Source organism: Phocoena sinus, chromosome 20 (genome assembly GCF_008692025.1).
Source record: "Phocoena sinus isolate mPhoSin1 chromosome 20, mPhoSin1.pri, whole genome shotgun sequence".
In the NCBI taxonomy this organism is placed as follows: Eukaryota; Metazoa; Chordata; class Mammalia; order Artiodactyla; family Phocoenidae; genus Phocoena; species Phocoena sinus.
Window position 1 is genome coordinate 13,287,239 of NC_045782.1, and position 26,197 is coordinate 13,313,435.

Below are 26,197 nucleotides of genomic sequence, written 5' to 3' on the forward strand. Positions count from 1 at the left end.
CCCACCTCTCCCCTTTGCCCTTAAGTCTTCACACACCCCTACCCCTGCCTCCTGTTAGCAGGGAGGGGTGAGTCCAGCAATGATTGAGAGGCGGGAAGGGGAAGGGGGGGTGCTCTCCCTCCTCTTGGCCCCAGTCAGGATATGGCCGCTCTGGGCCCAGCCCTGACCCGCTGGGTGGAAACAGGAAATATGTGAGACTTGGTGTGTGCTGGGTCTCTGTGCCTGGCTCCACGGCTGATAAGGGCCATTGTGTGGCCGCCCGGGATGATCCTGCCCTGGATAGATGTGCTTCCCAGAGGAAGGAAGGAAGGAAGCTTTGCTGGCCTTTCCTGGGCGGGGGAAGCTGAGGGGGGGGGAGGAAGGGTACCCAGGGAAAGTGCCTGCCCGAGGGGGCTGGCGGCGCAGGCCCACTGGACTCCACCCCTCCCCTGCCAGCATCTTCCTCTGGAAAGATCGCTTTCCCCATCCACTTCCCCCTTCGCACTTCCTATAAGGAATGGCCGGAGACCTGAGGGCTCAGTCCCAGGCCAGGAAAGTGTCAGCTGTGATTTAGCAACAATAAAGATAGGAAAACAGGAACATTTGGGGGTGGGGAGCACCTGAGGGTGCTGCGGAAAAGTAAGGGGCAAACAAGATTAAGGCTCCCCATCGCCAAGCCACCCAGGAACCAACCTCAAGCATTTGAGGCTCCAGAGGAGGGTGGGACAGGGGCCTCCCCACAATGCCCTCCTGCCTCTCCAGCTAACCCCTCTGCCCAACATGGCCAGTCCCCAGCAGCCTGGCGCCTCAAACTCCAGGGGCTCACCTGCCGCTGTGGGAGGCGGACAAGCTGGGGGGGACTGTGCCTATTCATGGATCCTCTTGGCTTAGGGAGGATGTACATTCTGACTTGGGGAGTAGTCACTGTGCTCTCCAGCTGATACCAGCGAGAGGGCAGCTGGAGAGGCCTGACCATGGAGCTGCTGGGGAGAAAGGCTTCCTACACTTTGACCTGGAGCCCAGGGTCCCCCATGGGTGGCTGCATCAGCTCCTCTGGTTACCTGGGACAACAAGCATTTCCTCCGTCCCTCAGCCCCTCCTCTTCCTGCCCCAACCCTGCTGGGCCAAGAGGCCTCCCAATCAGACCTGGGCTGCTCCAGCTGTGTCCTGAGGCACTGGACCAGACACATCCCCCGGGGCTGGAGTTGAAGCTGAACCAAGCGGCCATCCCAGCGTGAGACTAGATTCCTGGTTCCGGGAGCAGCCAGAACCAGCGGGCGGGCAGGCAGACGGGCTTTTGCTCAGAGGCCCCAGTGCTCAGCACGCTGGCTATCCACAGACGGAATGGCCCTGCAAGTGGAGCTGATACCCACCGGGGAGATCATCCGTGTGGTTCATCCCCACAGGCCCTGCAAGCTTGTAAGCTGGGATGCTCTGGGCTGGGAGGAAGGGTGGCAGTGTCTCGCCAGGGCCCAGCAGCTTCCTCTCAAGCAAACCCCTCGGGAAAGAGGTGAGCAGTGGGAGAAGCATTCTGATCCTTGGTGGGACAGGAACAGACTGGACAACAAGGGGTAAATGGAAGGAAGAGTGTAGGGTTTAAGCCCACCAGGAGCAGAGTGTTTCAAAGCGGGGATCTGGGTTTGAATCCCTTCTCCTCCAGTTCCCTGATCCTCAGTGGGCTGGCCTGTGAACTGGGCTAACAACACCGTGGTGACAGGGCCGCTCTGAGATCTAAGGACCAGCGCATGCAAAGCTCCAGGTGCATATAGTACAGGCTCAGTTAATGCCGCTGCTTTCCCGTCTGGCCTGAAGAACAGACACTGGCCGGCTCAGAGCAGTAGCGTGGGTGGAGAAGGAGGGTGAATGGAGCGAGGCGGTCAGAAAAGGGGAAGAACTGACTTGGCCTGGCACGCAGGGCAGGGTCGGGTTTGCTCTGGTGATGCAAAGGCGCCCTAGGATAAGGGAGAACCCCATAAGACACACGCCGTCCAGCACTACAGCGAGTGGGCCCGGTCGTCAGCCAGAGGAGGGTGCGTGTGTGCATGTGTGTGAATGACTGTGACGCGCCTCGTCCCCGGGAGCTGGCTGCGGAGTGTGCTGCACTAAGCCCCCGCGGACACGGACGCGGGCCGGGGCCGGGGCCGGCACCGGGGCGGCCTGGGCGGGGCCGGAGGGTGCGCGCGCGCGCCGGGGCCTGGGCCCTGACCGGGATGACGACAGGGAGCGGCCCGGCCCCGGGCGGGCCCTGGGCGGGGAGAGCGTGCCTGGGCCGCCGACTCCGGAGCCGGCCACGCCGACTAGCCTGGCCCCCGCCCGCGCAGCCGAGAAGCCAAGCCGGTGGGTACGGGGAACTACGTGAGGGCCGCAGCCGCGCGGCCCCGGGGGTGGGCGGGGCTCCACTGGCGGGCGGGATGGAGGAGAGGGTAAGCGGCCGGGCGGCGAGCCAGGCCCGGAGCTACGGTTGGGGAGGCGGGGGTCGGCGGTCCAGGGATCGCTGGGGCCGAGGGTGGGCTCGGCCCGGCCCGTGCGGGGTCCCAGGACCCGGTGGCCCCGGGACTCGGCCTGTTAGAGACTTAGATTTCTTGCGGGTAACGTGAGGGCGGAGAGGAGCGGCTGGGATCGCGTGACCCAGGCGCCCTGCGCGCCCTCTGGGGCCCTCCGGCTGCCGGCTTTGCCTCCGGGTTCCGGAGAAGCCGCCCGGGCCCCGCCCCTTCCCGTTCCCCGCCCCCCGGCCCAGCCGAGCCAGTGGCCCCTGCGTGTGAGTGCGGCGGCTGGGGGGCTCCGAGATGAATGAGAGAATGAATGGCTGGCCCACGGCCTATTCAACGCCCGGCACGCTCCGGCCTTCTGCTCACACTCCCGGGCTCTGTGATTCATTCATTCACACAGGCGTCCACAAGGGGTTATTGAGCTCCCACTGTGTGCCGGCCTGGAGCGGGAGCAGTCTCCTGGGAGAGACTGACAAGGAAACCTTCGATCAGAGCGGAATGCGATAAGGAGGGGGCTGTGTGTTGCGGGGAGTCAGGAAGGGGTTCTGGAGGAAGTGATACCTGAGCCGAATCTTCAAGGATGACTAAGAGTCAGTCAGGTGGGGAGGGGTTTGGGTGCGAGGGCCAAGGAAGCTGCAGGTGCAAAGGCTTGAAGCTTAGAGCCATGCGGCTGGTGGCAAAGGTGGAAGCAGCTCCTCCTGGCTGTGTGTGGTGGTGAGAGAGACATGGAGAGAGAAGGGACTGGAGACGGCTGCCCCTGTAGCCACATAGGAGCACAGGAGCAGTGGGGTAAACTGAGGACACAGGGGGCTTCTGGAGTCCACATACAGGGGCCTGGCGAGAAGCAGTGGGTGTGCTTGGCATATGGACAGGTGCCCTATAAACCTTCACTCTATTAACATGGGATGTTAACTGATCGGATTTGCATTTGTAAATACCACAGGTGGCTGTAGGAAAATGGATTGGAGGGAGGAAGGCAGAGAGGCCAGTTTGGAGGCTGCTTGCTTGGTCCAGGGGCAGAGCAGTGATGCAGGAGCCAAGGGGAGGTTTTAGCAGGTAGTGACTCCTTGGTGTGAGGAGTGGAGCGAGGAGGGCGGGCCTTTTTTTTTTTTTCCCCTCTCTGTTGTGGCCTCTCCCGTTGCGGAGCACAGGCTCCAGACACGCAGGCTCAGCGGCCATGGCTCACGGGCCCAGCCGCTCCGCGGCATGTGGGATCCTCCCAGGCCGGGGCACGAACCCGTGTCTCCTGCATCGGCAGGCGGACTCTCAACCACTGCGCCATCAGGGAAGCCTGGGCGGACCTTTTGATGCCAGGCGGTGATGACTAGCTGGAGGTGCCTGCCTCCTCTCATCTTACAGGATACTGAACAAGGAGGATAGGTTAGTGGGCAAGGCGCTTTGTTTACTTCTGCTGGACCCCCCAGGCAGAGGTGTCTGGCAGGCAAAAGGCCCATGGTTCTGGAGCCAGAGTATACAGCCCTTGACTGGGGCCCAGTGAGATAGCAGGTAGAACCCCTAAGTCTCCAACTTTTCTTTCCATTCCCCCTCGCAACAGTTCCCTTCAGTCTGGAACAGTCCTTGGTGGGGCAGCCTGGGCCCAGAACTAAGATATGTTTGATAATAAAAAAGCTGAACACCAGTTCTGTGCCCAGCATGCGCTGTGGGTGAGATAGGCTATGGTTCTTTCCTCTGCCCCAACAGGCCATGAGGCTGCCTCAGTGGAAATCAGTTTCTATTAGCAATCTGAGGGTCCTCAGAACACCCTCTCCAGACTCGCATAGACCTGAGCCAGGGGAACAACTGAGGCTGCCCACTGCCCTCCCCACTCCTCCAGAGGGCAGGCTTGGGGGCACCTGGCCCATACTAGGTAATGGGCACTGGATGACCCAGGTCTGCTGGACCTGCGCCACCTTTATGGGAAACACCTCCCCAGGTGGGAGGAGACTCAGAGGCATCCTTGGGAAATAAGGCCTGGGTCACTCAGGGGTCACAGCTGCACCCCAGCCTGAGGCCAGCCCCTAGGTCCAGGGCCATGCTGGGGGCACAGGTCATGGCCCACTCCCTAGCTGCTATTCCTAAGTCCTACATGTCAATAGTCACACAACACCGCCAAGGGTGGGTACTGGGCACTGCTAAGGAAGTTCGCTAAGGACGGTCATGGCCTGGCAGGTAGCATGTTAACCCTGACAGAGAAGCTGGGAAATCCTCCAGCCGCTAGGCAGGCGTCTTTCCCTCAGGACAGCCCTGTAGGAGTAGACAGTGGTAGACTTCCCGGTTCCAATCCCAGCCCTCCTTTTACTAGTCCTGGGATCTTGAACACGTCATTCGCCTGCCCAGCCTCAGTTTCCCCGTCTGTAGAATAGGGGTAATAATACAGACCTCATGGCTCGGCTGAGGGCATTGAAAGGAGTACAGTACCAGAAGACAGCGTTCCGAACGCAGGAAGCGCCCGGCTGCAGTCTTGGCCGCGGTGTCTCTCACACGCTCTGTCCCCCGCCTCCCTACCCCCTCTCCCAGGCGGGCGCTTCCGTCCAGTGAGGCGAGGCGGCCGGTGGCGGTGGCCAGGGTCTGTGGTCGGGGAGCAGGCCCTCTGGCCCGCCTGGCAGCGGAGACGCCCCCTCCTTCCGCCGCCGGGCGGTGGCTGTAAGGGAGTCAGCGGGCATCCGGGGAATGCAGCGGCGGGGCTCGGGCGGGGGTGGCTGGCCGGACCCCTCCGCACGCGGATTCCCCTCATTCCTGCCGCTTGACGCGGCGGCGGCCGGAGTGGGCACTGCGGCCGCGAGGCCCCGCCCCTCTGCCAGCTCCTCGCCTCGGGCCCGCGGGCGGCCGCCAGCCGAGCCAGCCTAGTCCTTGTACCGCCCCGGAGCCGTGCTCCTGGTGGGGACCGGCTGGACCCCCTTCCTCCAGTCTTCCAAGGCCCTTCCCACTCCGGGTGAGCGGGAGGCTGAGGCCCCTCGCGGAGGGGGCCTCCTCCCGCCCTTAGCCCGAAGCTGGTGGCATTTAAGGCCCCCGCCCCCTCCGCTCCCACCCATCTCCCAGCTGCGCGCGGTGGCACCCAGTCCCCTCGCTCCCTCCAGAGGGCCCCATCTCCCAGCTGGCGCCCCCGCCGCGGGGTCCCCAGGGCCGCGGCTCCGGCCGCGCTGTTGTTCTCGAGGTAATGAGCCTTCCCCACGAGGCTACAACCCGCACCTGCCGCAACCTCCCTCCCTCCCTCCCCGGGGAGCCCAGGTCTGAGAGAGGGGCACGCTGAGGCTTTGGGTCCCAGCCCTGCCCTTTTGCCCCCTAGGTCAAGTCAGCATCCGGCGATTGCGCCTCGGGTTCCTTATCAGTCAGGTGGGGCACAAGTAAAGTTCGAGAGCTCTTTGTTAACTGGCAGGCAGACACGCCTGAGGGGCTTTCCCCGCTATAGAAGAAGTGTGACCTGTCTGGCCCAGGACCTGGCTCTTAGTAGGTCTGCTCCAAGCGTGTGTGCAAAGAGTGTCTGTCCGAGAGGGAAGTGGTGTTTACTGAAGGCCTGGGAGGTGCCTTGGCGGCTTATCTTAGCCTTCTCAACAGCCCTTTGAGTCAGGTGTTAGCCTCGTTTTAAGGGTGAAGGAGAGGCTCCCAGAAATTAACTGACCTGCTGGCAGTCATACAGCTTGTGAGAAGCAGCCCAGCCTTTTGGAAGAAGCACTAGCCATCACACCCCCACCAGCGCTGGGATCTGAGCTAGAGTTTGCCCCCCAGGCTGCTGCCCACCGAGAGCCCAGCGAGGGCGGGGCTGCTGGGGGGCTGGTTTGGGTAGAGGGAGGATGTCCTGGGCAGAAAGTATGGAGGGATCTAGAGGGACAAGAGAGGGAGACCCTCTCCAGAGGAAGGAGAGAGGTGAAGAGCCCCTGGGCACAGGGGCCCTAGTCGGGATGTCCTCGATAGGGGAGAAAGGTATTGCCCCAAATGCTGGAAGTCGGACGTGGATTCCCCAGATGGAAAGCTGAGCCCTCCATGGAGGCCGGGCACGCACCGCGCTCGGCAAAGGTGCTCTGGCTGCCTTCGTCCCTGGGGTACGCGCTCTGTGCTGACGCGGGAAACTAAAGAGATTTCCTAGAGACTTAAAGACACGGGATCCACCCTCCAGAGAGTGTACGGGGGTGGACAGTGTCCCGCACGGAGGCTCCGCCCGCCTGGGCGCGCCGGCCGTATTTGGACATTTCATTCTATTTTTAACTTTCCCGGGACTCGAGGTTGGAGTGTGGGGGTGGGAATCCTGCTTCCTCCGGGACCCACGGGCCTCTGCCTAGTGAGTCCCGCGCCTGGCCTAGTGCGTAGTGTAGACACAAGTCCGGAAGTGAGTTCCGGCTCAGTGTAGACGCGGCGGCCGCGCGGGTTCCGGGCCCCACCCTGGAACCAACGAAGTCCCTCCTGGAAAACCTGACTCAGGCGGAGCCCCTGCCCGGCGGGGAGCTCCGCCCCCGCCCCCGCCCCCACCCCACCCTTGTACCCACCCACGGCGCGAGATCCCCCTTAGTTCCTGCCCCACCCCTACCAGCTGGGGAGGGACCCCCCGAGTCCAAGCACCGAAGGAGGCGGGGGCGTCCGGGGAGTCCCGCGCCTCCGAGGCACACGGAGGGGGCGGAACGGGGGGCGGGTCGGCCCCTCCCTCGTGACGCCGCCGCCGCCGCCGCCGCCGCAGAGCCCCGAGGCGAGAGCTCGGGCAGCGGAGCAGGGCGCCAGGCCGACCGGGCAGGATGCGCTACCGAGCGTCGGTGAGCGGGGCTGGCGAGCAGGGCGGGGGTCCCGGGCGTCCCTCCCGGCCTCGCGGCGCCGCCTCGGCCTCGCCAGGAAGCGGGCGCGGCCCAGGAATTTCGGGTGGAAAAACGTCCCGGAAAGTTGCAGGGGGAGGAGGCCGAGGCAGGGAGGGCCGTGAGGCTCTCGGACCCTGGCCGGGTGAATAGCTCCCGGGGAGGGCTGAGAGCGCCGAGACCCGTCACCCAGAGGGCAAGGGGGCTGGAGCTCGGGCCAGATTTGGCAGCAGCTTCGGGACAGTATTGGAGGGGGGAGGGGGCAGTGAGGGACAGGCCTAGGAGAGGCAGGCCCCTGGCCAGACCCTGAGGGGTTCCCCGGCCAGAGATCTGGGTAGTCTGCGGTTGGAGGAGGCCTAGTGGCCTCTTGGGGATCTACACCCCCCTCCCACCACGGTGGCCACCTTGCTCTTCTCTGATCCTTGACACTCTTGGTGTCAATTTTCTAGAGCCCTCAGACCCTTTTGAAGAGTGTGCTCTGGGGTGGGGGCCTTCTTGAGCCTGTACTTCTCCCCACCCTCTAATGGGGTCCGGAGGGAAATGTGTTTTCCGCGGTAAAATCCCCACTCCCTTGAGGCTTTTCGGGGCTCTCAGGGGAGGAGGGTGTCTGTGAACCTGGCAGCTGGAAGGGAGGGCGTGGTTCAGCTGTGGGAGGGAGGGCCCCCCTTCTGGGGTGGGTGTTGAACCCAGCTGGGTTGGGAGGTCCCCTGGGGGAATCCCTCTCCTGTGGCCTGGGGTGGCATCTTGCTAGGTCCCTAGACACTCTCCCCCTGGAGACTCTGGGAGTGGGTGTGGGAGAGATGGCCCCACCCTGCCTGTAGAACTCACTTTGAGCTATTTGTCCTACAAAGCACCTGTCACACGTGGCCCAGAGCTAAGGGACTTGAGGTCACCTGGTCTATCTCAACTCCTCCTTCTTGAGAAGGACACAGCCCAGAGAGAGGAGGGGTTTTGTCCAAGGTCAACAGAGCATTCTTTCTCTTACTCTCATGACCCCCCCTTTCTCTGCGCAAAACCAGCATCTCCCTGGATTCAGTGGCCTTGCCCCCGTGTCCTCTGGGTGCTCTGTGCTCCAGTGTCCTGTGTTCAGGTCCCATGTGGTCTTTGTTCTGGGACCTGCGTCCTCAGTGTTCCATGCACCAGCTTCCTGCCATCCAAGCCCACTGTACCCAACCTGGTACACCCGTCTCCTGGGTGTTCCCTGCGTCGTGTGTCCAGGCCCCCTGTGTCCATGTGCCCCTGGTTGTCCTCTCAGTCCCGCAGGCTATGCTGGAGGGAAGAAGTGGCCTTCCCTTACCCTGCTGCCGCTGACCCTCTCCCATGGCCCCTCCTTGCAGGCCCTGGGCAGTGACGGGGTGCGGGTGACCATGGAGAGTGCACTGACCGCCCGTGACCGGGTCGGGGTACAGGATTTCGTTCTGCTGGAGAACTTCACCAGCGAGGCAGCCTTCATTGAGAACCTGCGGCGACGCTTCCGGGAGAACCTCATCTACGTGAGGCCCGAGTGGGAAGATGCAGGGGGTGCTGGGGGCACAGATGCAGGCTGTGAGGGAAAGAGGCTCAGGGGCCTCTGGGAGAAACTTCTGACCCTCCTCCCCTGACCCCCAGACCTACATTGGCCCTGTGCTGGTCTCTGTCAACCCCTACCGGGACCTACAGATCTACAGCCGGCAGCACATGGAGCGTTACCGGGGCGTCAGCTTCTATGAGGTGCCACCCCACCTGTGAGTGACCCCCCCCTCCTATGAGTGACCCCCTCATCTCCACCTAAGATGACTCCACCTGACCTCCCACTTGGAATGAATCACAATTCACATCTGTGAGGAATGCCCAGTGCCCACCCAAGGTGAATCTCTCTACTCCATCTGGGCAGGACCCCGCCAGCCTCCACCCCAACTCACACTCATGACTTATTCCCCCAGCTCTACCTGAACATGGCCCTCCAACCTCAGTGACCCTCTGACCCCCACCTCTGAGGGACCTCCCAGCCCTACCTATGAGTGACCTCAACCTTCACCCGAATGACCTCCAATCCCCCCACCCATGAGTGATCCCCTCAATCCTCTGTCTGAATATGACTCCCATCCTCAGCTGGGAAGGATCTCTCTTGACCCACACCTTGGAGGGTTCCCCCATCCTCAAGGGTACACCCCCTTGTGAACCCCACCAGACATGGGAGCGCCCACCCCCAGTCCTACCTGTGGAACTCCCACCTCCTGCAGCCACTTGACCCCTGGCCCCCTAAGCTCCTGACGGGCCTCTCTGCCCTAGGTTCGCGGTGGCTGACACTGCATACCGGGCACTGCGCACGGAGCGCCGGGACCAGGCAGTGATGATCTCTGGGGAAAGCGGGGCAGGCAAGACAGAGGCCACCAAGCGGCTGCTGCAGTTCTATGCTGAGACCTGCCCAGCCCCTGAGCGGGGCGGCGCCGTGCGTGACCGGCTGCTGCAGAGCAACCCCGTGCTGGAGGTGAGGGGACAGCAGCATCTGGGGGGCGGGAGGGGCAGAGAGAGACTGCCAGGCATGCCTCACACCCCTGTTCTCTCCTAGGCCTTCGGAAATGCCAAGACCCTCCGGAACGATAACTCCAGCAGGTTCGGGAAGTACATGGACGTGCAGTTTGACTTCAAGGTACCTGTGGGTGAGGTACCTGTGGGTGGGGCAGGGCAGGGGTAGTGGGATTCCCATTCAGCAGGCGCCCACTGGCCAGGTCTTTGGCACCAGCAAATATTTACTGAGCACCTACCGTGTGCCAGGTGCTGTTCCAGGTGCTGGTGGTACAGCAGTGAAACAAAACAGACAGAAATCCTGCCTCCAGGGAGGTAGACAGTAAACAGAAAAATGTAATTTAGCTGACAAGTGTCACGGCAAAAAATAAAATGAGGCAACGGGCGGGAGCAGTTGCTGTTCTAAATGAGGCAGATACAGTAGGCACTGAGAAGGTGGCATTTGGTAAAAGTTTGACGGAGACAGAGGAATGAGCTGTGCAGATACCTAGGAGAGTCCGGGCAGAGGGCACAACCAGTGCAGAGGCTCTCATGGGGAAAGTGCTTGATGTGTTCATGAACAACAAGGAGGCCAGAGTGGCTGGAGAAGAGAGCAAGGGGCCAAGGAATAGAAGAGGAGGCTAGATGCTGTGGGTCCTTTCGGGTCTGTGTAAGAACTTTTTTTAAAGCTCTGAGTGGAAGGGAGGCTAGAGAGTTGGGGGGGTTTTTTTGTTTGTTTTTTTGGCCACGCCCATGTGGCTTGTGGGATCTTAGTTCCCCGACCAGGGATCGAACCCGTGTCCCCTGCAGTGGAAGCGCAGAGTCCTAACCACTAGACCGTCAGGGAAGTCCCGAAAGTTTGAAACAGAAGTGTGTTATGACCTCACTTTCCTCTTAAAATGATCGCTCTGGCTGCTTTGTTGAGAATAGAAGGTAGAGAACCAGGCCGAGCAGTTAGGAAGCTGATGATTATTAAATCTAGATGACAGATGATGGTGGCTGGGCCCAGTGTGTTGGCAGTGGTTGGATTCTGGAGGTTCTGAAGGTTAAGGCAGCAGGATTGGCTGTCCGACTGGATGTGAGGTGTGGGAGACAAAGAGGCTTCCAGGACTGCAGACTGCTTGGCCTGAACACCTGGAAGGTTGACCAAGATGGGAAGAGGGAGCTAGTTTGAGGAGGGGAGATGAGGAGTTCAGTTTCAGGCCTGTTGAGACTGAGATGCCTGTCGGACATCCAAGTGGAGCCGCCAGGTAGATAGGGCTGAGCGTCCTCATTTCTCAGAGGAGGAGACAGGCCAGAGGGGGCGACTCGCCTGAGCCATTGGCAGAGCTGGAATTCGGAGGGCAGGGGAGGAAGGGGGAGATGGGCTCTGTCCCCAGTCCCTCTGAGCAGTCGCTACATCCTGCCCTACCCGCAGGGAGCCCCTGTGGGTGGCCACATCCTCAGTTACCTCCTGGAGAAGTCCCGGGTGGTGCACCAGAATCACGGGGAGAGGAACTTCCACATCTTCTACCAGCTGCTGGAGGGGGGCGAGGAGGAGACACTGCGCAGGCTGGGCCTGGAACGGAACCCCCAGAGCTACCTGTACCTGGTGAAGGTGAGTAGGGGCCAGGCAGGACGGGTGCCATCCAGGGAGCCCAGTGCCACGGCTGGAACCCAGCTCTGCCCATCCTCCAGGGCCAGTGCGCCAAAGTCTCCTCCATCAACGACAAGAATGATTGGAAGGTTGTCAGGAAGGCTCTGACGGTCATCGACTTCACCGAGGATGAGGTGGAGGTGAGGCCTCTGCTGGGACCCTCCCTTTTCTCCTGTCATACCCTGAAAATCTCCGTCTACCTTTACACCCCGTTTCTACTCTAGCCGCCTTTTCGTCTCAGATTTCCTTTACCACCTCTCCTGCCTCCTTTTTAAAATTTATTTATTTTGTCTTTGGCTGCGTTGGGTCTTCGTTGCTGCATGCAGGTACCATAGTCTCTGTTTATATGAAAATAAGAAGGGGCAGAAGGAGTTCCATTTCTGCCAGAGACAGTCTGTCTTTTGCTAATTTTTTGGAAGCAATGGGTTCTCTTTTTTAAATTATTTTTTATTTTTGGCTGCATCGGGTCTTCATTGCTGTGCACGGGCTTTCTCTAGTTGCGGCAAACGGGGGCCACTCTTCATTGCAGTGCGCAGGCTTCTCATTGCAGTGGCTTCTCTTGTTGTGGAGCACGGGCTCTAGGCGTGTGGGCTTCAGTAGTTGTGGCATGTGGGCTCAGTAGTTGTGGCTCGCGGCTCTAGAGCACAGGCTCAGTAGTTGTGGTGCACGGGCTTAGTTGCTCCGCGGCATGTGGGATCTTCCTGGACCCGTGTCCCCTGCGTTGGCAGGCGGATTCTTAACCACTGCGCCACCAGGGAAGCCCCTCTCCCGGCTCCTTCTGACCATCCACTGTGTGCCCCTGTGGGGCTCTCAGCCCCTCCTGTAACCCCCACCTACCCCTCCCTGTCCCCCCAGGACCTGCTGAGCATCGTGGCCAGTGTCCTGCATCTGGGCAACATCCACTTTGCTGCCGACGAAGAGAGCAACGCCCAGGTCACAACCGAGAACCAGCTCAAGTATCTGACCCGGGTGAGTGGGGCAAGCAGAGGGCGAGGGCAGGGCAGCTGGGGCGGGGGGAGTGCACCCTCACCAGGCCCACCCCTTCCCTTGGCAGCTCCTTGGTGTGGAAGGCTCAACGTTGCGGGAAGCCCTGACGCACAGGAAGATCATCGCCAAGGGCGAAGAGGTGAGGGCCAGCCTTTGCTTCAGGGGCTAGTGGGGGCAGGAGCAGGTATTGTACGGCAGCCCTCCTCCCATCATCCCCCTTCCTCTGGTCTGCTCAGCTGGTCTTCTTAGCAATGCTGGAAGGACATAAGGCGGGTGGCTCAGGGAGGCTCAGGGAGCTGGCCAAGGTCACACAACAAGAGGGTGAGGCTGGAAGGAAGACTCACCTCCAGGAATGAGGTCTCTTGTCTTATACCACCTTCCCTCTGGTGGGGCCACTGTGTCCTCCCCTGGTGCCTCCCAACCCCAGACTCATTGTGGGCAGGGAGGGCAGAGTGGTCAGTTTCCTGAGTGCGAAGGGACCGGGGTGGGAAGGGGCTGCATTCATTTCCCCATCTCACTCTCCACCCCCAGCTCCTGAGCCCGCTAAACCTAGAACAGGCTGCCTACGCGCGAGATGCCCTCGCCAAGGCTGTGTACAGTCGCACCTTTACCTGGCTGGTCGCGAAGATCAACAGGTCGCTGGCCTCCAAGGTGAGGGCTTGGCCCCTACTGCTCCCAAGGTGGCAGGGAGGGCAGACCAGGGAGGCCCGGGGCTGGGAGCTGGCGAACGTTGGGACCCATGCTCTTGGTCATCTGGCCCTAGGATGCTGAGAGCCCCAGCTGGCGGAGCACCACGGTCCTCGGGCTCCTGGACATTTATGGCTTCGAAGTGTTTCAGAACAACAGGTCCGAGCCCCACTGTCCCCTTCCTGTCCCTCCTCCCGTCTCCCCTGTCCTGGTGCCTCTCCTCTTCCCCGGCCTCTCACATTCCTGCCAGTGTCTTCCCAGCCACCTGGGTCCTGCTCTGTGTTTCTTCCCTTAGAGCTGTGGGGCCTCATCCCAGCCCTCCCCCGCTTCTGGTCCCGTGTCCCCTGGAATTACTGAGGGCTCCTCTGTTTCCCTCATAGCTTTGAGCAGTTCTGCATCAATTACTGCAACGAGAAGCTACAGCAGCTCTTCATTGAGCTCACTCTCAAGTCGGAACAGGAGGAGTATGAGGCAGAGGGCATCGCGGTGAGTGCAAGCCTGTGGGCATCCCCACCTGCCGTGGCAGCCCGGGCGTCGGTCTCCCCAGGAGAGGTGCCAGGACCCCATGATGATGCCTTCCTCCCCTCTTGCCCCTCAGTGGGAGCCTGTCCAGTATTTCAACAACAAGATCATCTGTGACCTGGTGGAGGAGAAGTTCAAGGGCATCATCTCCATTTTGGTGAGCCGTCTGCTCCTCCAAGGCCCCGTGTTGGGGGCTGGGTGGGATGACATCACCCCTTTCCCCTTGTTCTCCGGGCCTGTCCGCAGAGAGCCAGAGTTTGAGCGGGGACAGGACAGGGCTGTCTGTGGAGGGTGAGGTGAGGTGCTGGCCAGGTCTGGGGGGCTCCCTGTGATCTGCCCCTTTCCTCTGTGTCTGCGCCTCCCATGGGGACCCCTGAGTCCCTGTGCTCTCCAGTCCCTCCCCCACACGTCCTTCACCCTCTGCCACACCCCCCAGGATGAGGAGTGTCTGCGCCCCGGGGAAGCCACGGACCTGACCTTCCTAGAGAAGCTGGAGGACACCGTCAAGCACCATCCACACTTCCTGACGTGAGTGGGCTTGTGGGGCTTTCCTGGGGCAGAGCCTGTGGAAGCCTGCAATCCCCCCTAATCACTGAACACCAGTCACAAGGGGATGACCAGAGGAGGCACTAAGTGAAGGACAGGCACACAGAGCCGCGGCTCCTAGCGTGTCCACAGAGTCACAAGCTTCCTCCTTTTCCTTTTTTTTTTTTTTTTTTTTTTTGTGGTACGCGGGCCTCTCACTGTTGTGGCCTCTCCCGTTGCGGAGCACAGGCTCCGGACGCGCAGGCTCAGCAGCCATGGCTCACGGGCCTAGCCGCTCTGCAGCATGTGGGATCTTCCCAGACCAGGGCATGAACCCATGTCCCCTGCATCGGCAGGTGGAGTCTCAATCACTGCGCCACCAGGGAAGCCCTCTCCTTTTCCTTTTGAGAATGAAACTTCCTAAGATTTTCCTAGCTTCCTTATTTGGAAATTCTTTTATATTTAAGGAATCCCCTAAAGTGGGGTGAGGGGAGAAAAGAAACAAGCCTCTCTGTTCCAGCTCTGCCCTGTGTATCTTGAGTACATCAGCTCCTCTAATCCGAAGCAACCCCTAGAGGAGGTTTTACTGAGGTTCAAAGAGGTGAAGCCCTTTGCCCGAGGTTATCTCACATCGAGTTAAGTCCAGAGCTGGGACTCAGGCCCAGGGCTGCAGATTAGTTCCCCGACTAGGAATCAAACCTGGGGCCCGGCAGTGAAAGTGCCAAGTCCTAACCACTGGACCGCCAGGGAATTCCTGAGCAATTTTTTTTTTTTTTTTTTTTTTTTGCGGTACACGGGCCTCTCACTGTCGTGGCCTCTCCTGTCGCGGGGCACAGGCTCCGGACGCGCAGGCTCAGTGGCCATGGCTCATGGGCCCAGCCGCTCCACGGCATGTGGGATCTTCCCGGACCGGGGCACGAACCCGCGTCCCCTGCATCGGCAGGCGGACTCTCAACCACTGCGCCACCAGGGAAGCCCTGAACAGCTTTTGCTTAAGAGAATATTAAAAACCTTCCTCTGGAGCGAGCAAGCAAGGGAACCTGCTGTTTGTCCTCGCTCCCCACACCTGCTGTCGCCGGGGCCCTGGTAAAGCCTTGCCTGAAAAAAGAAAAAGAAAAAGAAAAACTTTTTTTGGCTGTAACAATAATGTCCCTCATCAGAGAAAAGTTGGAACGTGTGCAAAAGCCACTTGTAATCCTGTCACCTAGAGGTCACCACTGTTAATAATTGGAGACATTTTCTTCCTGCCTTTTTCTATACATTTTTTTTTTCGTAGTTGAGAACTTATTGTGTGTAAGGCTCAGGATGATGTTATATCCTGAGTATCTTCCTGTGTCATCAAACAGAAAAATTTCCTCAAAACAATTCCTCCAGCGGCTCTAAAGCAGATACTCCACTGCTCTCACCCAGCCTCTGGGGGCCCTGTCCAGCCTCCAGGTTTCTGCTGGGAAAACAGGGCTGCCACGAATATCTATCTCTGTGCCTTAAATCTCTGCCTGGTCTCTCTGGTTAGTTGCTTGGAATTGTTCTTAAAAGTAGAAAACGGGCTAAAGGGTATAAACATGCTTAAGACATAAGTAGTCTCTTGGGGCAGATTCCAGTCTTAAAATGTAGTGGGCAGCACTCAGGCCTCTGAGCAGAGACATGTAACAGCCAAAAGCAACGCCAAGTAGCCCTCCACCCAGCATGCCCTGGCAGTGCGGAGGCCAAGGTCCCCGTCCTGGTGCTGTGTGACCCAGGACAAAGCCATCTACCTCTCTGAGCCTCTGTGGCAGCCTCTGTGCAGGGAGGTGGCCCCGCCCTGCCAACTTTTTACTGGATGCCTGGTTCCTCTCTTGAAGTCTCTTGAGCAGGCAGGGTGCATGGCTCAGGCCAGCAATCTGCAGCTTCCTCTCCCTGTCACCCCCAGGCACAAGCTGGCTGACCAGCGGACCAGGAAATCTCTGGGCCGCGGGGAGTTCCGCCTGCTGCACTATGCTGGGGAGGTGACCTACAACGTGACCGGTGAGGATCCTGGGGCTGGGTCCCCACAGTGGGTGGGGAGAGGGGCTCTCCCTCCCCTTACCTCTGCTCTCTCCTTCCAGGGTTTCTGGATAAAAACAATGACCTTCTCTTCCGGAACCTGAAGGAGGTGCGGAGGACCAGGGGGAGGGCTCGCGGTCGGGGCTCTGTACGACCTCTGCCCCAGGAATCCGACAGGCCTTACCCTGTGCTCCCACCATGACGCCCTGCTCTGCCCTCACAGGCCATGTGCAGCTCGGAAAATCCCATCATGAGCCAGTGCTTCGACCGGAGCGAGCTCAGTGACAAGAAGCGGCCAGAGACGGTGTGAAGGCTATGGGACCCGAGGGGGTGTGTGTGTGCGCGGGAGCGGGACCAGTGCCTGCATGAGCTGCGAGTTAGCAGTGTGTGTGAGTTTGTGTGTTCACTGGTGCCTGGCTGTGCACCGGTGTGTGTCTGGGAGGCTGCCCGTGGGTGCATCTGTGCTTGCTTCCATGTGTACCTGTGTGTGCACTGTCTCTAAGTGTGGACGTGTATGTGTACACCTGTGTCTGTGCGGGCGCTTGCGTGCATTCACCCCCACAGCAGACATTTGTAGTGGACGTTGCTGGGCACTTTGGATACAAAAATGAATAGGTGCTCTCCTAGAAATGTGCGCAGGGTGCTATGGAAACTTAGGGAGCAGCAAATTGCCTGAGGGAGTCGAAGAGGGGAGGTGGTCAGGGAGGGCTTCCTGGAGGAGGAAGCATCTGCGATAACTTGGGAATGGGTAGGTGCTTATCAGATAGACAGAGGGCCCCACACAGGTACACAGTCCAAAAAAATCCAGGAGGTGGACAGGAAAGTGACATTTCGAGGAGAGAGACGGGGAAAGGCAGATATGGCCAGTGGTGCCAGATGCAGGGAGAGCTCCAGTGAGCTGTGGTCAGAGGTGTGGCTGCTGGGCTTGGCAGGAGGAGTGCCAGGGCAGTCCCAGGAAGAGCAAGGTCATGGAGAGGTAGAAGCCACAGCACTGCAGGCCAAGACATGCAGGCAGGGAGGCCATGGAGGCAGCATGTTGTCCAGAGTCTGACTCCCTGGGACCCTGCCCTCTGCTCCCCACCCCCACCCCTCCCCTGAGCATTCTCATCCATGGCCTCATATCCCCCTCCTTGACGCTCGTGAGGACACACCCACTCGATCCAGGCCTCTCCAGCAAGCCACAGATTCCACTGATCTCCAAGCGGCCTGCAGGCACTCCAGACCCCAGTAGTCTATAAAGGGCCCTTAACTATCCAGTGTCCCAGGCCCGCTCCTTCTGTTCCCCTAACTCAGGGCAGGGACCACCCTCTACCCAGTCCTGAAGGACAGAAACCTGGGCATCATCCCTGATTCTTCAGCCTCCCCCATTGCCCTCATCCTAACGACCGTTGGATCTTGCCGGTTTCTGCTGCCGGAAAACCCTTGCCTCTCGGCCTCTCTGTATCCCTTACTCCACTTTGGTCCTCTGAGCCAGCCACAGCCTCCTCTGTGGTCTCCTGGCTCCCCGTCTGTCCTTACCAACCATCCTCCACCTGTCTGCTGTAGAGCTATTCCAAATGGCAGATCTTTTCCTGTCATTCCCTCCCTCCAAATTCCTCTTTGGCTCCCTATTTCCCTCAGGATAGAATTTAATCTCCCTAATGGGACTCTCGAGTCCTACCGTGATACTGCCTCCCTAACACTATCTTTTTTACTCCCTCTCTGGGTCCTTGCACTGCTTGTAGTGCCCCGTGTACACCAAGCCTTGGCTCACTCGGCCGCTCTGCCGGAATGCCGTCCCCTCCTGCCTGCCTTCGGGCTGTCTCCTACTTACCCTTTAATTCTCAGCTGAAGGGTTATTTTCAGAAGACTCTTCCTGATGCCCCCTACCCCACAGACTGAAGTAGTTGCCCCTTCTTGATGCCTCCAGAACCCCCAGGCATGCGCCCCTGGCATTAACGGGACCGCAGTGGATTGCAAATCTTTGCTGAGGCATGCGCTTCTCCCACAGGCCTGAAGTCCTTGGAAGGTCCTGCAGTGCAGTGTACAGGGATCACGGTTGAATGCATAGGAGTAGGACACACTGTTTAGGAATGCGGCCCTGAAATTCTAAAAAGAGAAAGAGTGGCTGCCAAAGGAAGACATAGGATTGAGGTTGCCAGGAGACCTGAACAGGATTTTTAAGACGGGAATGAGGTTCTTCAACTGAGGTCTCTAGCTCGGCCAGAGGGATGCAGGTGATGTAGTCTGGCTCCTTCCTCTGTTGTGAGGGAGGGGTGATGGGAGAAGGGGATCTGGAGATTTTGTTGACCTTCATGGGTTTATAGCCTCTGTCTCTAAACACAGTATGGAAATAGTAGAGCTTTCATTCTGCTTTCGTTTTTGTTTTGTTTTGTTTTCTCCCCACTAGATAGAAATGAGGGTCCTTAGCCTGCTTCTGGCAATCTGTTAATTTACTAGGATGGTTGTCTTTCATTTGCTTTCCAGTAGGCACAGTAAATTTAGTTGAAGAGCGCATCTATATGCTACAACTTGATTACACCTTTTTTTCTGGCTTTTTTGCATTTTTTCTTTTACCAAGTTTCAGTTCCTGCATGTAGAATTAAATAAGAAACAAAACTTGTAAAGTTGTAACATTTCACTTGGAAATGCTGCCCAGTCTTCAGGAGCTTCAGAATTCTGACCTTTGCCGATGCTGGAATAAAGTGTCGTAATTTAAAAAAAAAAAAAAAAAAAAAGTAAGGGCCCACGCAGGGCAGGGGTAGTTGTGGGAACTGGTTCCGTTTTGCCCCAGGGAGGGGTCTCGGGGGGGTTTCAGAGCTCTGCCACGGGGAGCGGCATCTGCAGGGGTGAGCGGCCTCAGCCCAGCTCCGACCAACCTTCCGTTCATCTTGGCTGACCAGGTGGCCACCCAGTTCAAGATGAGCCTCCTGCAGCTGGTGGAGATCCTGAAGTCTAAGGAGCCCGCCTACGTCCGCTGCATCAAGCCCAATGACGCCAAGCAGCCCGGTAAGCCCTCTGCCCCCTGGACCAGTGCAGGCTGTGCCTCCCCTGCAGAGGCAACGGCCATCTGGCGGCAAAAGTCCTCTGACCACCCGGTTATCCCTCCCCCAGGCCGCTTTGACGAGGTGCTGATCCGGCACCAGGTGAAGTACCTGGGGCTGATGGAGAACCTGCGCGTGCGCAGAGCCGGCTTTGCCTATCGCCGCAAATACGAGGCTTTCCTGCAGAGGTGGGGCGGGGCCTGGCTCAGCACCAGGGGAAAAGGGTGGGAGGGTCATCGGCGCCTCCTTGATCCCGGGAGGGAGGACAGCGATTCTCCGCCCCATTCAGGGACGGGGCTCTGAGCTGCTGTGGGATCCACACCAGGGGCCCCTCCATGCTGCAGGCCTAATGTCAAGCTTGGTAGGGCAAAGACCAGCCCTCCCCACCCCCCCCCCAGGCCCTGCCCTCACAGAGCAGCTGCTCAGGGGTCCATGAAGCGTGCATCCACATGCCCATATCTCTCACCAGCGGAGATAGTAAACGCCTGTGAAAAGGACAGAGTTTCCAATCAGCTCAGAAAGGATAGAGCAGCTTTGGGGTTATCCTGAGTTAGGGGCCTGGGGAGTCAATCAGGTGTGAATTCTACCTCTACCACTTTCTAGCCCCATGACTTTCAGCAGATGAGAAATGTCAATTTCCTCATCTTTAAAGTGGGGATAGTAACGGAGCGACCTCTCAGGCTTTCTGTGAGCTGTGAGTCAGTGGGAGCACCCAGCAGATGCCCGGAAGAGCTGGCTTGGGCCCCCAGAGAAGGATGCTGGCAGGGGTGGGGGCTGAGTGCATTTCTGCCCCTCCTGTCCCCAGGTACAAGTCACTGTGCCCAGAGACATGGCCCATATGGGCAGGACGGCCCCAGGATGGGGTGGCTGTGCTGGTCAGACACCTCGGCTACAAGCCGGAAGAGTACAAGATGGGCAGGTGAGTGGCTCCCACGCCTGGTGTTTGGGGGGCACGGGGGTGGCAACCAGGGGCTGATCAGTGCTGCCTTCCCAGGACCAAGATCTTCATCCGCTTCCCCAAGACCCTGTTTGCCACAGAGGACGCCTTGGAGGTCCGGCGGCAGAGCCTGGGTGAGAGAGGGGCCCCACCCTTCCTATCCCAGTGGAGTCCACTCTGGGGAGCAGGAAAGAAATCACTGCATTTGGGCTCCTTCTCCAGGAAGTCCGCCACGCCCACATTCAGCTGCCCTCCTCGTCACCAGCCCCAGTCTCCTGCCCTTGGCTACACACTCTGCATGTTCTCATGTTGCTTTGCTCGCTCCCTTGCTCTTTCCTTTACTCTCCCTTCACTTAATGCTCATTCAGCCACTCCCCCGACTCATGCCACTCAGTGAGCTCTGACAGTGCCCGGCCCCCAGCCAGGTCCCTTGCGCTCTGGCCAAGGGACTTTCTTTCCCAATTACAGCCACGACGATCCAGGCCACCTGGAGGGGCTTTCACTGGCGGCAGAAATTCCTCCGGGTGAAGCGATCAGGTTTGGGGGCCCAGGGGTCTTCAGGAGGGCAGGGGCTAGGGTAAGGGTGGGGAGGAGATAGAGGTCAGCCGTCTGTGGTCTCTGCAGCCATCTGCATCCAGTCGTGGTGGCGAGGAACCCTGGGCCGGAGGAAGGCAGCCAAGAGGAAGTGGGCAGCACAGACCATCCGGCAGTGAGCACTGGACGCCATGGGGGGCGGGGTGCAGAGTGTGTGTGTGCGGGGGTCCGTTACCAGGCTTCTCACCCCCCCACACAGGCTCATCCGCGGCTTCATTCTGCGCCACGCACCCCGTTGCCCCGAGAACGCCTTCTTCCTGGATCACGTGCGCACCTCTTTTTTGCTCAACTTGCGGCGGCAGCTGCCCCGGAATATCCTGGACACTTCCTGGCCCACGCCGCCACCTGCCCTGCGTGAGGTCCGTGGGCCCTCCCTGCTGAGTTAGGAACCACCAGCAGGCTCAGCGGAGGGACCTAATAACCATGTGACCAGAGGAGCCATCAGGGGAGGGAAGGGAACTGGAGCTGGGCTGCAGAGAACGAGTTCTTTTTTTATATATATAAATTTATTCATTTTATTTATTTATTTTTGGCTGTGTTGTGTCTTCGTTGCTGCACGCGGGCTTTCTCTAGTTGCAGCGAGCGGGGGCTATTCTTCGTTGCGGTGCGCGGCCTTCTCATTGCGGTGGCTTCTCTTGCTGCAGAACATGGGCTCTAGGCTCGTGGGCTTCAGTAGTTGTGGCACGCGGGCTCAGTAGTTGTGGCTCACGGGCTCTAGAGCGCAGGCTCAGTAGTTGTGGCACGCGGGCTTAGTTGGTCCACGGCACGTGGGATCTTCCCGGACCAGGGCTCGAACCCGTGTCCCCTGCATTGGCAGGAGTATTCTTAAGCACTGCGCTACCTGGGAAGTCCCAAGAATGAGTTCTTTGCAAAGAAGCAACTCAGGAATGGAAGAGTGGTCCAGGTTGAGGGGGTGTCACTTAGGCCAAGGCCTGATGGTAGGCACATGCCTGTTGTCTTCAGAGGGAAGGGAGCCAGGCTGCCTGGGTGCCCTGACCTCGCTCGCGCCCACAGGCCTCGGAACTGCTGCGGGAGCTGTGCCAGAAGAATATGGTGTGGAAGTACTGCCGGAGCATCAGCCCTGAGTGGAAGCAGCAGGTATGGGGCTGGGAGGCAGACGTTGGGGGACTAGCCAGGGGGCCACTCGAAGAGTGCTGGCCTGGAGGACCTTCACCCCAATTTACCACGTGCCCTCAAATGGATCCCAGCCCGTTTGGCCTCATGTATGAAGCCGAGGCTGGAGTAGATTTTGCACGGCAAATAGGGTTTATCTTCTAGACCAGCTCCGCTGGCCTGGTAGAGGCTGCCCAGGGCCCTGTGTTGAAAAGGCTGCACCTTGAGTCTGATAGAGTAGTTCCAGAGAGAGACATTGGTGGCTGACATGCCTGTATTTGCCAACTCAGTATAGGATGATGCTAAAGGACACACGCAGCAGAATTAACCTGCAGTAGTGGTTTTTTAAAATAATTAAAAATTTTTTTGGCCGTACCTTGTGGCACGCGGGATCTTAGTTCCCCAACCAAGGATTGAACCTGTGCCCCCTGCAGTGGAAGCAGAGTCTTAACCACTGCAGTGCCAGGGAAATCCCAACCTGTAGTAGTTCTTTGAGTATTAGCAACCAGCCAGATCTCAGGCTGGAGCTTTATCTCAGGGGTTCCAAGGCCTGCTGTGGTGGGGAATTATCCCCAAAGTGGGGCCTGAACCCTGACAGTCCTCTCTGTCATGACCCTTCTGAGGAGCCTGTGCCTTGGTCAGTGGGGATGGGGGTAAGGGAGAGAAGGGGCTAAAGGGGAGTGTTGGTGGCAGGGCTTAGCCTCTGGTGCTGGGGCCAGAGAGAGGGTGAGGGAAGCTGTCTCAGTCCCTGAGGCTGGGCCTGTCCCTGCTGTGATGGTCGCCATCCCTCTGACAGCCCCCCTCCCTGCCCTTGTCTCCTCAGCTGCAGCAGAAAGCCATTGCTAGTGAGATCTTCAAGGGCAAGAAGGACAATTACCCGCAGAGCGTCCCCAGGCTCTTCATTAGCACGCGGCTTGGTGAGCCCCTGACTTGCCAGTGCGTAAGCCCTCCGTCACTGTCCTAGTCCCCGCTCTTCTCCTCTCACCTCCCCCTCCCCCATCTGGGTTGCAGGTGCAGATGAGATCAGCCCCAAAGTGCTGCAGGCCCTGGGCTCTGAGCCCATCCAGGTGAGACGCTGCCTGCAGGCCACCCTCGACCCCAAACAGTTCTGCTGCCCAAGGACTGGGTGGGGGAGTCAGGGCCTGGGCAGAGGGTGAGGAGGCCCCTCAGCCACCCTCTGTCCCCAGTACGCAGTGCCCGTCGTGAAATATGACCGCAAGGGCTACAAGCCCCGCTCCCGGCAGCTGCTGCTGACGCCCAGCGCCGTGGTCATTGTGGAGGACGCCAAAGTCAAGCAGAGGATTGAGTACGCCAACCTGACCGGTGAGCCGGAGTCCAGGGCTGGGTGGGGAGGGCCCCCGCTCTGACCCTTGATCCCTGACCTCTGCCCTTCCGCCTCAGGAATCTCCGTCAGCAGCCTGAGCGACAGCCTCTTTGTGCTCCACGTGCAGCGTGAGGACAATAAGCAGAAGGTGGCCCTCGGGGAACTGGGTGGGGGAGGGGGTGCTTCTCTAGCTCTGGGCAGGGCCTGACCCCTGACCCCGTCTGGGCCCCCAGGGGGACGTGGTGCTGCAGAGTGACCATGTGATTGAGACACTGACCAAGACAGCCCTCAGCGCCGACCGCGTGAATAACATCAACATCAACATCAACCAGGGCAGGTGAGGCGGGGAGGGGCGGGGAGGGGGCTGTGCGTGCGTGGGGTGGGTGGGCCTCACGCACCACCTTCCCTCCAGCATCACGTTCGCAGGGGGTCCCGGCAGGGATGGCATCATCGACTTCACGACCGGCTCGGAGCTGCTCGTCACCAAGGCCAAGAATGGGCACCTGGCTGTGGTGAGTGGGGCCTGGCGGCAGCACCCTGCCTCCCACTGAGGGCCCTGGGGCCAGGGCAGAGCCTCTGGTGGCTGAGCCTTCCAACCTCAGCGGTGCTGGGCAGAGCCTGGGCGCCTCGCCGTGGGTCCTTTGAGCTCCCACAGTGCAGAGGGTCATAAACATGGCAGCGCGGGGGCGGGGGGGGATCAGGGGGGTGAGAGTGTGCTGGGGGGGAGGGGAGGCCCGCTCTGGCCAGGGCAGTGGCTCCCGTGGGAATAGGGTTGGAGTCTCCAGCGCCAAGGCCTCTAGACCACTCCCCCAGCTTGCCCCCGCGCGCTGTGACATATCTAAGCCGTGAAGACAAGTGCTCGAAGCACCTCTGCTTCCTGCTCACCACCTGGGCTTCTCCCCCGTCCCACAGGTGGCCCCACGGCTGAACTCTCGGTGATGAAGGCGCCCACTGGATCCCCCTCCCGCCTCCCAGTGCTTCGCTCATCCCCTTCTCCCCTTCCCAGTTACCAAAGACTCAAGCTTCCAGACAGGGACCCAGGGACACCTTGAAGCCCACCAACAAACTCCTGCCTGCCGCTCGCCCCTCTCTTGAGGGAGCAGCAGGGACCAGGGAGCTGCCCCAGGAGTGGGCCAGGCCGGGCCACAGCAATAGGAAAGCCGGGGCCAGAGGCAGCCACGCCAGCCCCACTGCCAATGCCAAATATTTGAGAGAAGGGAACTTTTGCTGAGGTTTTCTCTGAGATTTTTTGATGCTTTATAGGAAACTATTTTTTAAAAAAGCCATCTTCCCACCCCCAAGACACACTGGATGTGTTTTCCCTGACTCCAGCAGGGCAGGGAATGGAGCTGAGAGGGTGGGCGGTCTGGGCCTTGGTGCCCTCTTCCCTGCCCAGGCCACCCTTTCCTCCTCGTTTCCTTGGCACCTCGTCCGTCTGCCTGCCCACCTGTAGCCCACTCCAACATCCCCCTGGGGGCTGAGACCACCCTTGCCTGCCCCCTCCTTCCTGCCTTAAAAATGCCCTTCTAATATCATCCCAGCCTGAGGGCATCCTGGAGTAGGGACAGGACCCCTAGAGCATAGAATTTGGACGACTCTGAGAGATCACCTAGTCTAGTCTCCTGGTGTGACGAGCAAGAGACAGAGGCCCAGAGAGGGGAAGGGACTTGCCCAAGGTCATCCAGTAGGTTGGGGCAAAACCAGACTGCAACCCTGTCCTCAGCACACCTCACTGCCTCTCCCAGGGATGGGGGCGCCGTGAAACAGGCTCATGCCTTAAGGGTGCATGTGGCTTCCTGACCAGCAGTCACCCTTGGGGGCCACCAGGTGGAAGGAGCTCTCCTGCCTGAGTCCATGCCTTAGGATGACAAACACCCTGCCCATATACTTTGGCCCCAATTCAAGGACATAGGGCCTTTACTGGCCCCTGACCCCCCTCCCTATCCTGGGAGCCTGGGGAAGGGGCCGGCCTTGGGAGGAGCTGCAGGGGCGTCACCTCTTTCTGCTGCTTCTCCCCCTCCCCCCCACCTCCCCAGAGGGGCTGGGGGACTGCGCAGCTGCCTCTGCCCTCCTGGGGGGGTCTCAGCCCACTGCTGACACTTCTGCAATCCAGAGAAACACTAAATAAAGCAATACGTGTTTGCCAACTTTGGTCTCCTTGTGAATGTTAGAAAAGGGAAGACTTCCCTGGTGGCGCAGTGGTTAAGGATCCGCCTGAAAAAAAAAAAAAAAAAAAAGAATCCGCCTGCCTGTGCAGGGGACACGGGTTCGATCCCTGGTCTGGGAAGATACCACATGCCGCGGAGCAGCTAAGTCCATGAGCCACAACTACTGAGCCCACGTGCCTAGAGCCCGTGCTCCGCAACAAGAGAAGACACTGCAATGAGAAGCCCGTGCACCGCAGCGAAGAGCAGCCCCCACTCGCCGCAACTAGAGAAAGCCCGCGTGCAGCAACAAAGACCCAACATGGCCAAAAACTAAAAAATTAATTAAGAAAAAAAAGGGAGAGGACCCCTAGAAGGCAGCCAGGGGTCTTGTATTATAATTTTTGCCTTATGCCCAGAAGGAAGGAGGCTGGGCTCCCTCCCTTGGGGAAAGAGTAGGAGTGACCAGTAGCTGCAACATGGCCTCCCTCTTTCATTGACTGTCCATGGAAAGGCCACTCAGCCTGGCCCAGTGCTGTGGCGGAGGGCAGGTCGTCACACAGTCCCTGCCGTGTGGTCCTCAGCCTGGCAGGCAGGCCTAGTGAATGGAAACAGCCCAGTGTGGGAAGTACAGGCATCAAGGGCACAGTGACGAGAGATTGACTCAGGTGGGGATGAGGGTTGCTGACACTTCAGAGAAGAAAACATTTGAAGTGGGTCTCAAAGGGTAATCTCCAAACTCCACTGCAAGTGACAAACCCAATTCAAACTGGCTTAAACAGAAAAGGACATTTATTGGCATTAGCAGCTTCACAGTTCCAGGGTAGGGCTCCTTCCAGGCTCTCACTTTCAGGAATGTGTCTGCAACCATCTTGGCTCAGCCTTCCTGGGTGGTGGCTTCATTCTCAGGCAGGTTCTCCACTCATGTGGTGGCAGCAGCAGCTACGGGC

At 59.4% G+C, this 26,197-nt stretch overlaps 1 protein-coding gene across 6 annotated transcripts; it reads left to right on the plus strand.

Moving 5' to 3' along the window:
• The first annotated feature begins 1,148 nt into the window (after positions 1-1,148).
• On the plus strand, positions 1,149-25,250 carry MYO1C (myosin IC). Of its 6 annotated transcripts, none has more exons than XM_032616150.1 (32): positions 1,149-1,398; positions 8,584-8,739; positions 8,855-8,970; positions 9,518-9,716; positions 9,798-9,878; positions 11,151-11,330; positions 11,411-11,509; positions 12,225-12,338; positions 12,424-12,495; positions 12,888-13,007; positions 13,120-13,202; positions 13,424-13,529; positions 13,642-13,722; positions 14,002-14,093; positions 16,000-16,094; positions 16,175-16,221; positions 16,336-16,416; positions 18,995-19,100; positions 19,206-19,323; positions 19,941-20,054; positions 20,130-20,206; positions 20,541-20,609; positions 20,697-20,781; positions 20,866-21,025; positions 21,681-21,764; positions 22,603-22,696; positions 22,791-22,846; positions 22,967-23,102; positions 23,181-23,251; positions 23,337-23,440; positions 23,516-23,615; positions 24,016-25,250. In XM_032616150.1, the coding sequence occupies exons 1-32, from the start codon at positions 1,324-1,326 to the stop codon at positions 24,040-24,042; spliced, it is 3,198 nt and encodes a 1,065-aa protein (XP_032472041.1). In that variant the 5' UTR covers positions 1,149-1,323; the 3' UTR covers positions 24,043-25,250. The 6 variants fall into 6 exon arrangements, with proteins under 6 accessions (XP_032472041.1, XP_032472043.1, XP_032472044.1 ...); XM_032616152.1 differs by lacking the exon at positions 1,149-1,398 and adding an exon at positions 2,167-2,316; XM_032616153.1 differs by lacking the exon at positions 1,149-1,398 and adding an exon at positions 2,167-2,316 and having other exon boundaries at positions 20,697-20,757.
• Positions 25,251-26,197: the final 947 nt, after the last annotated feature.

Coding starts and splice junctions, on each gene's coding strand:
- MYO1C (XM_032616150.1), top strand. CDS start 1,324: ATGGCCCTGCAAGTGGAGCTGATACCCACCGGGGAGATCATCCGTGTG. Junction 13,203..13,423: donor GAAGTGTTTCAGAACAACAG/GTCCGAGCCCCA, acceptor TTTCCCTCATAG/CTTTGAGCAGTTCTGCATCA. Junction 19,101..19,205: donor CAATGACGCCAAGCAGCCCG/GTAAGCCCTCTG, acceptor TCCCTCCCCCAG/GCCGCTTTGACGAGGTGCTG.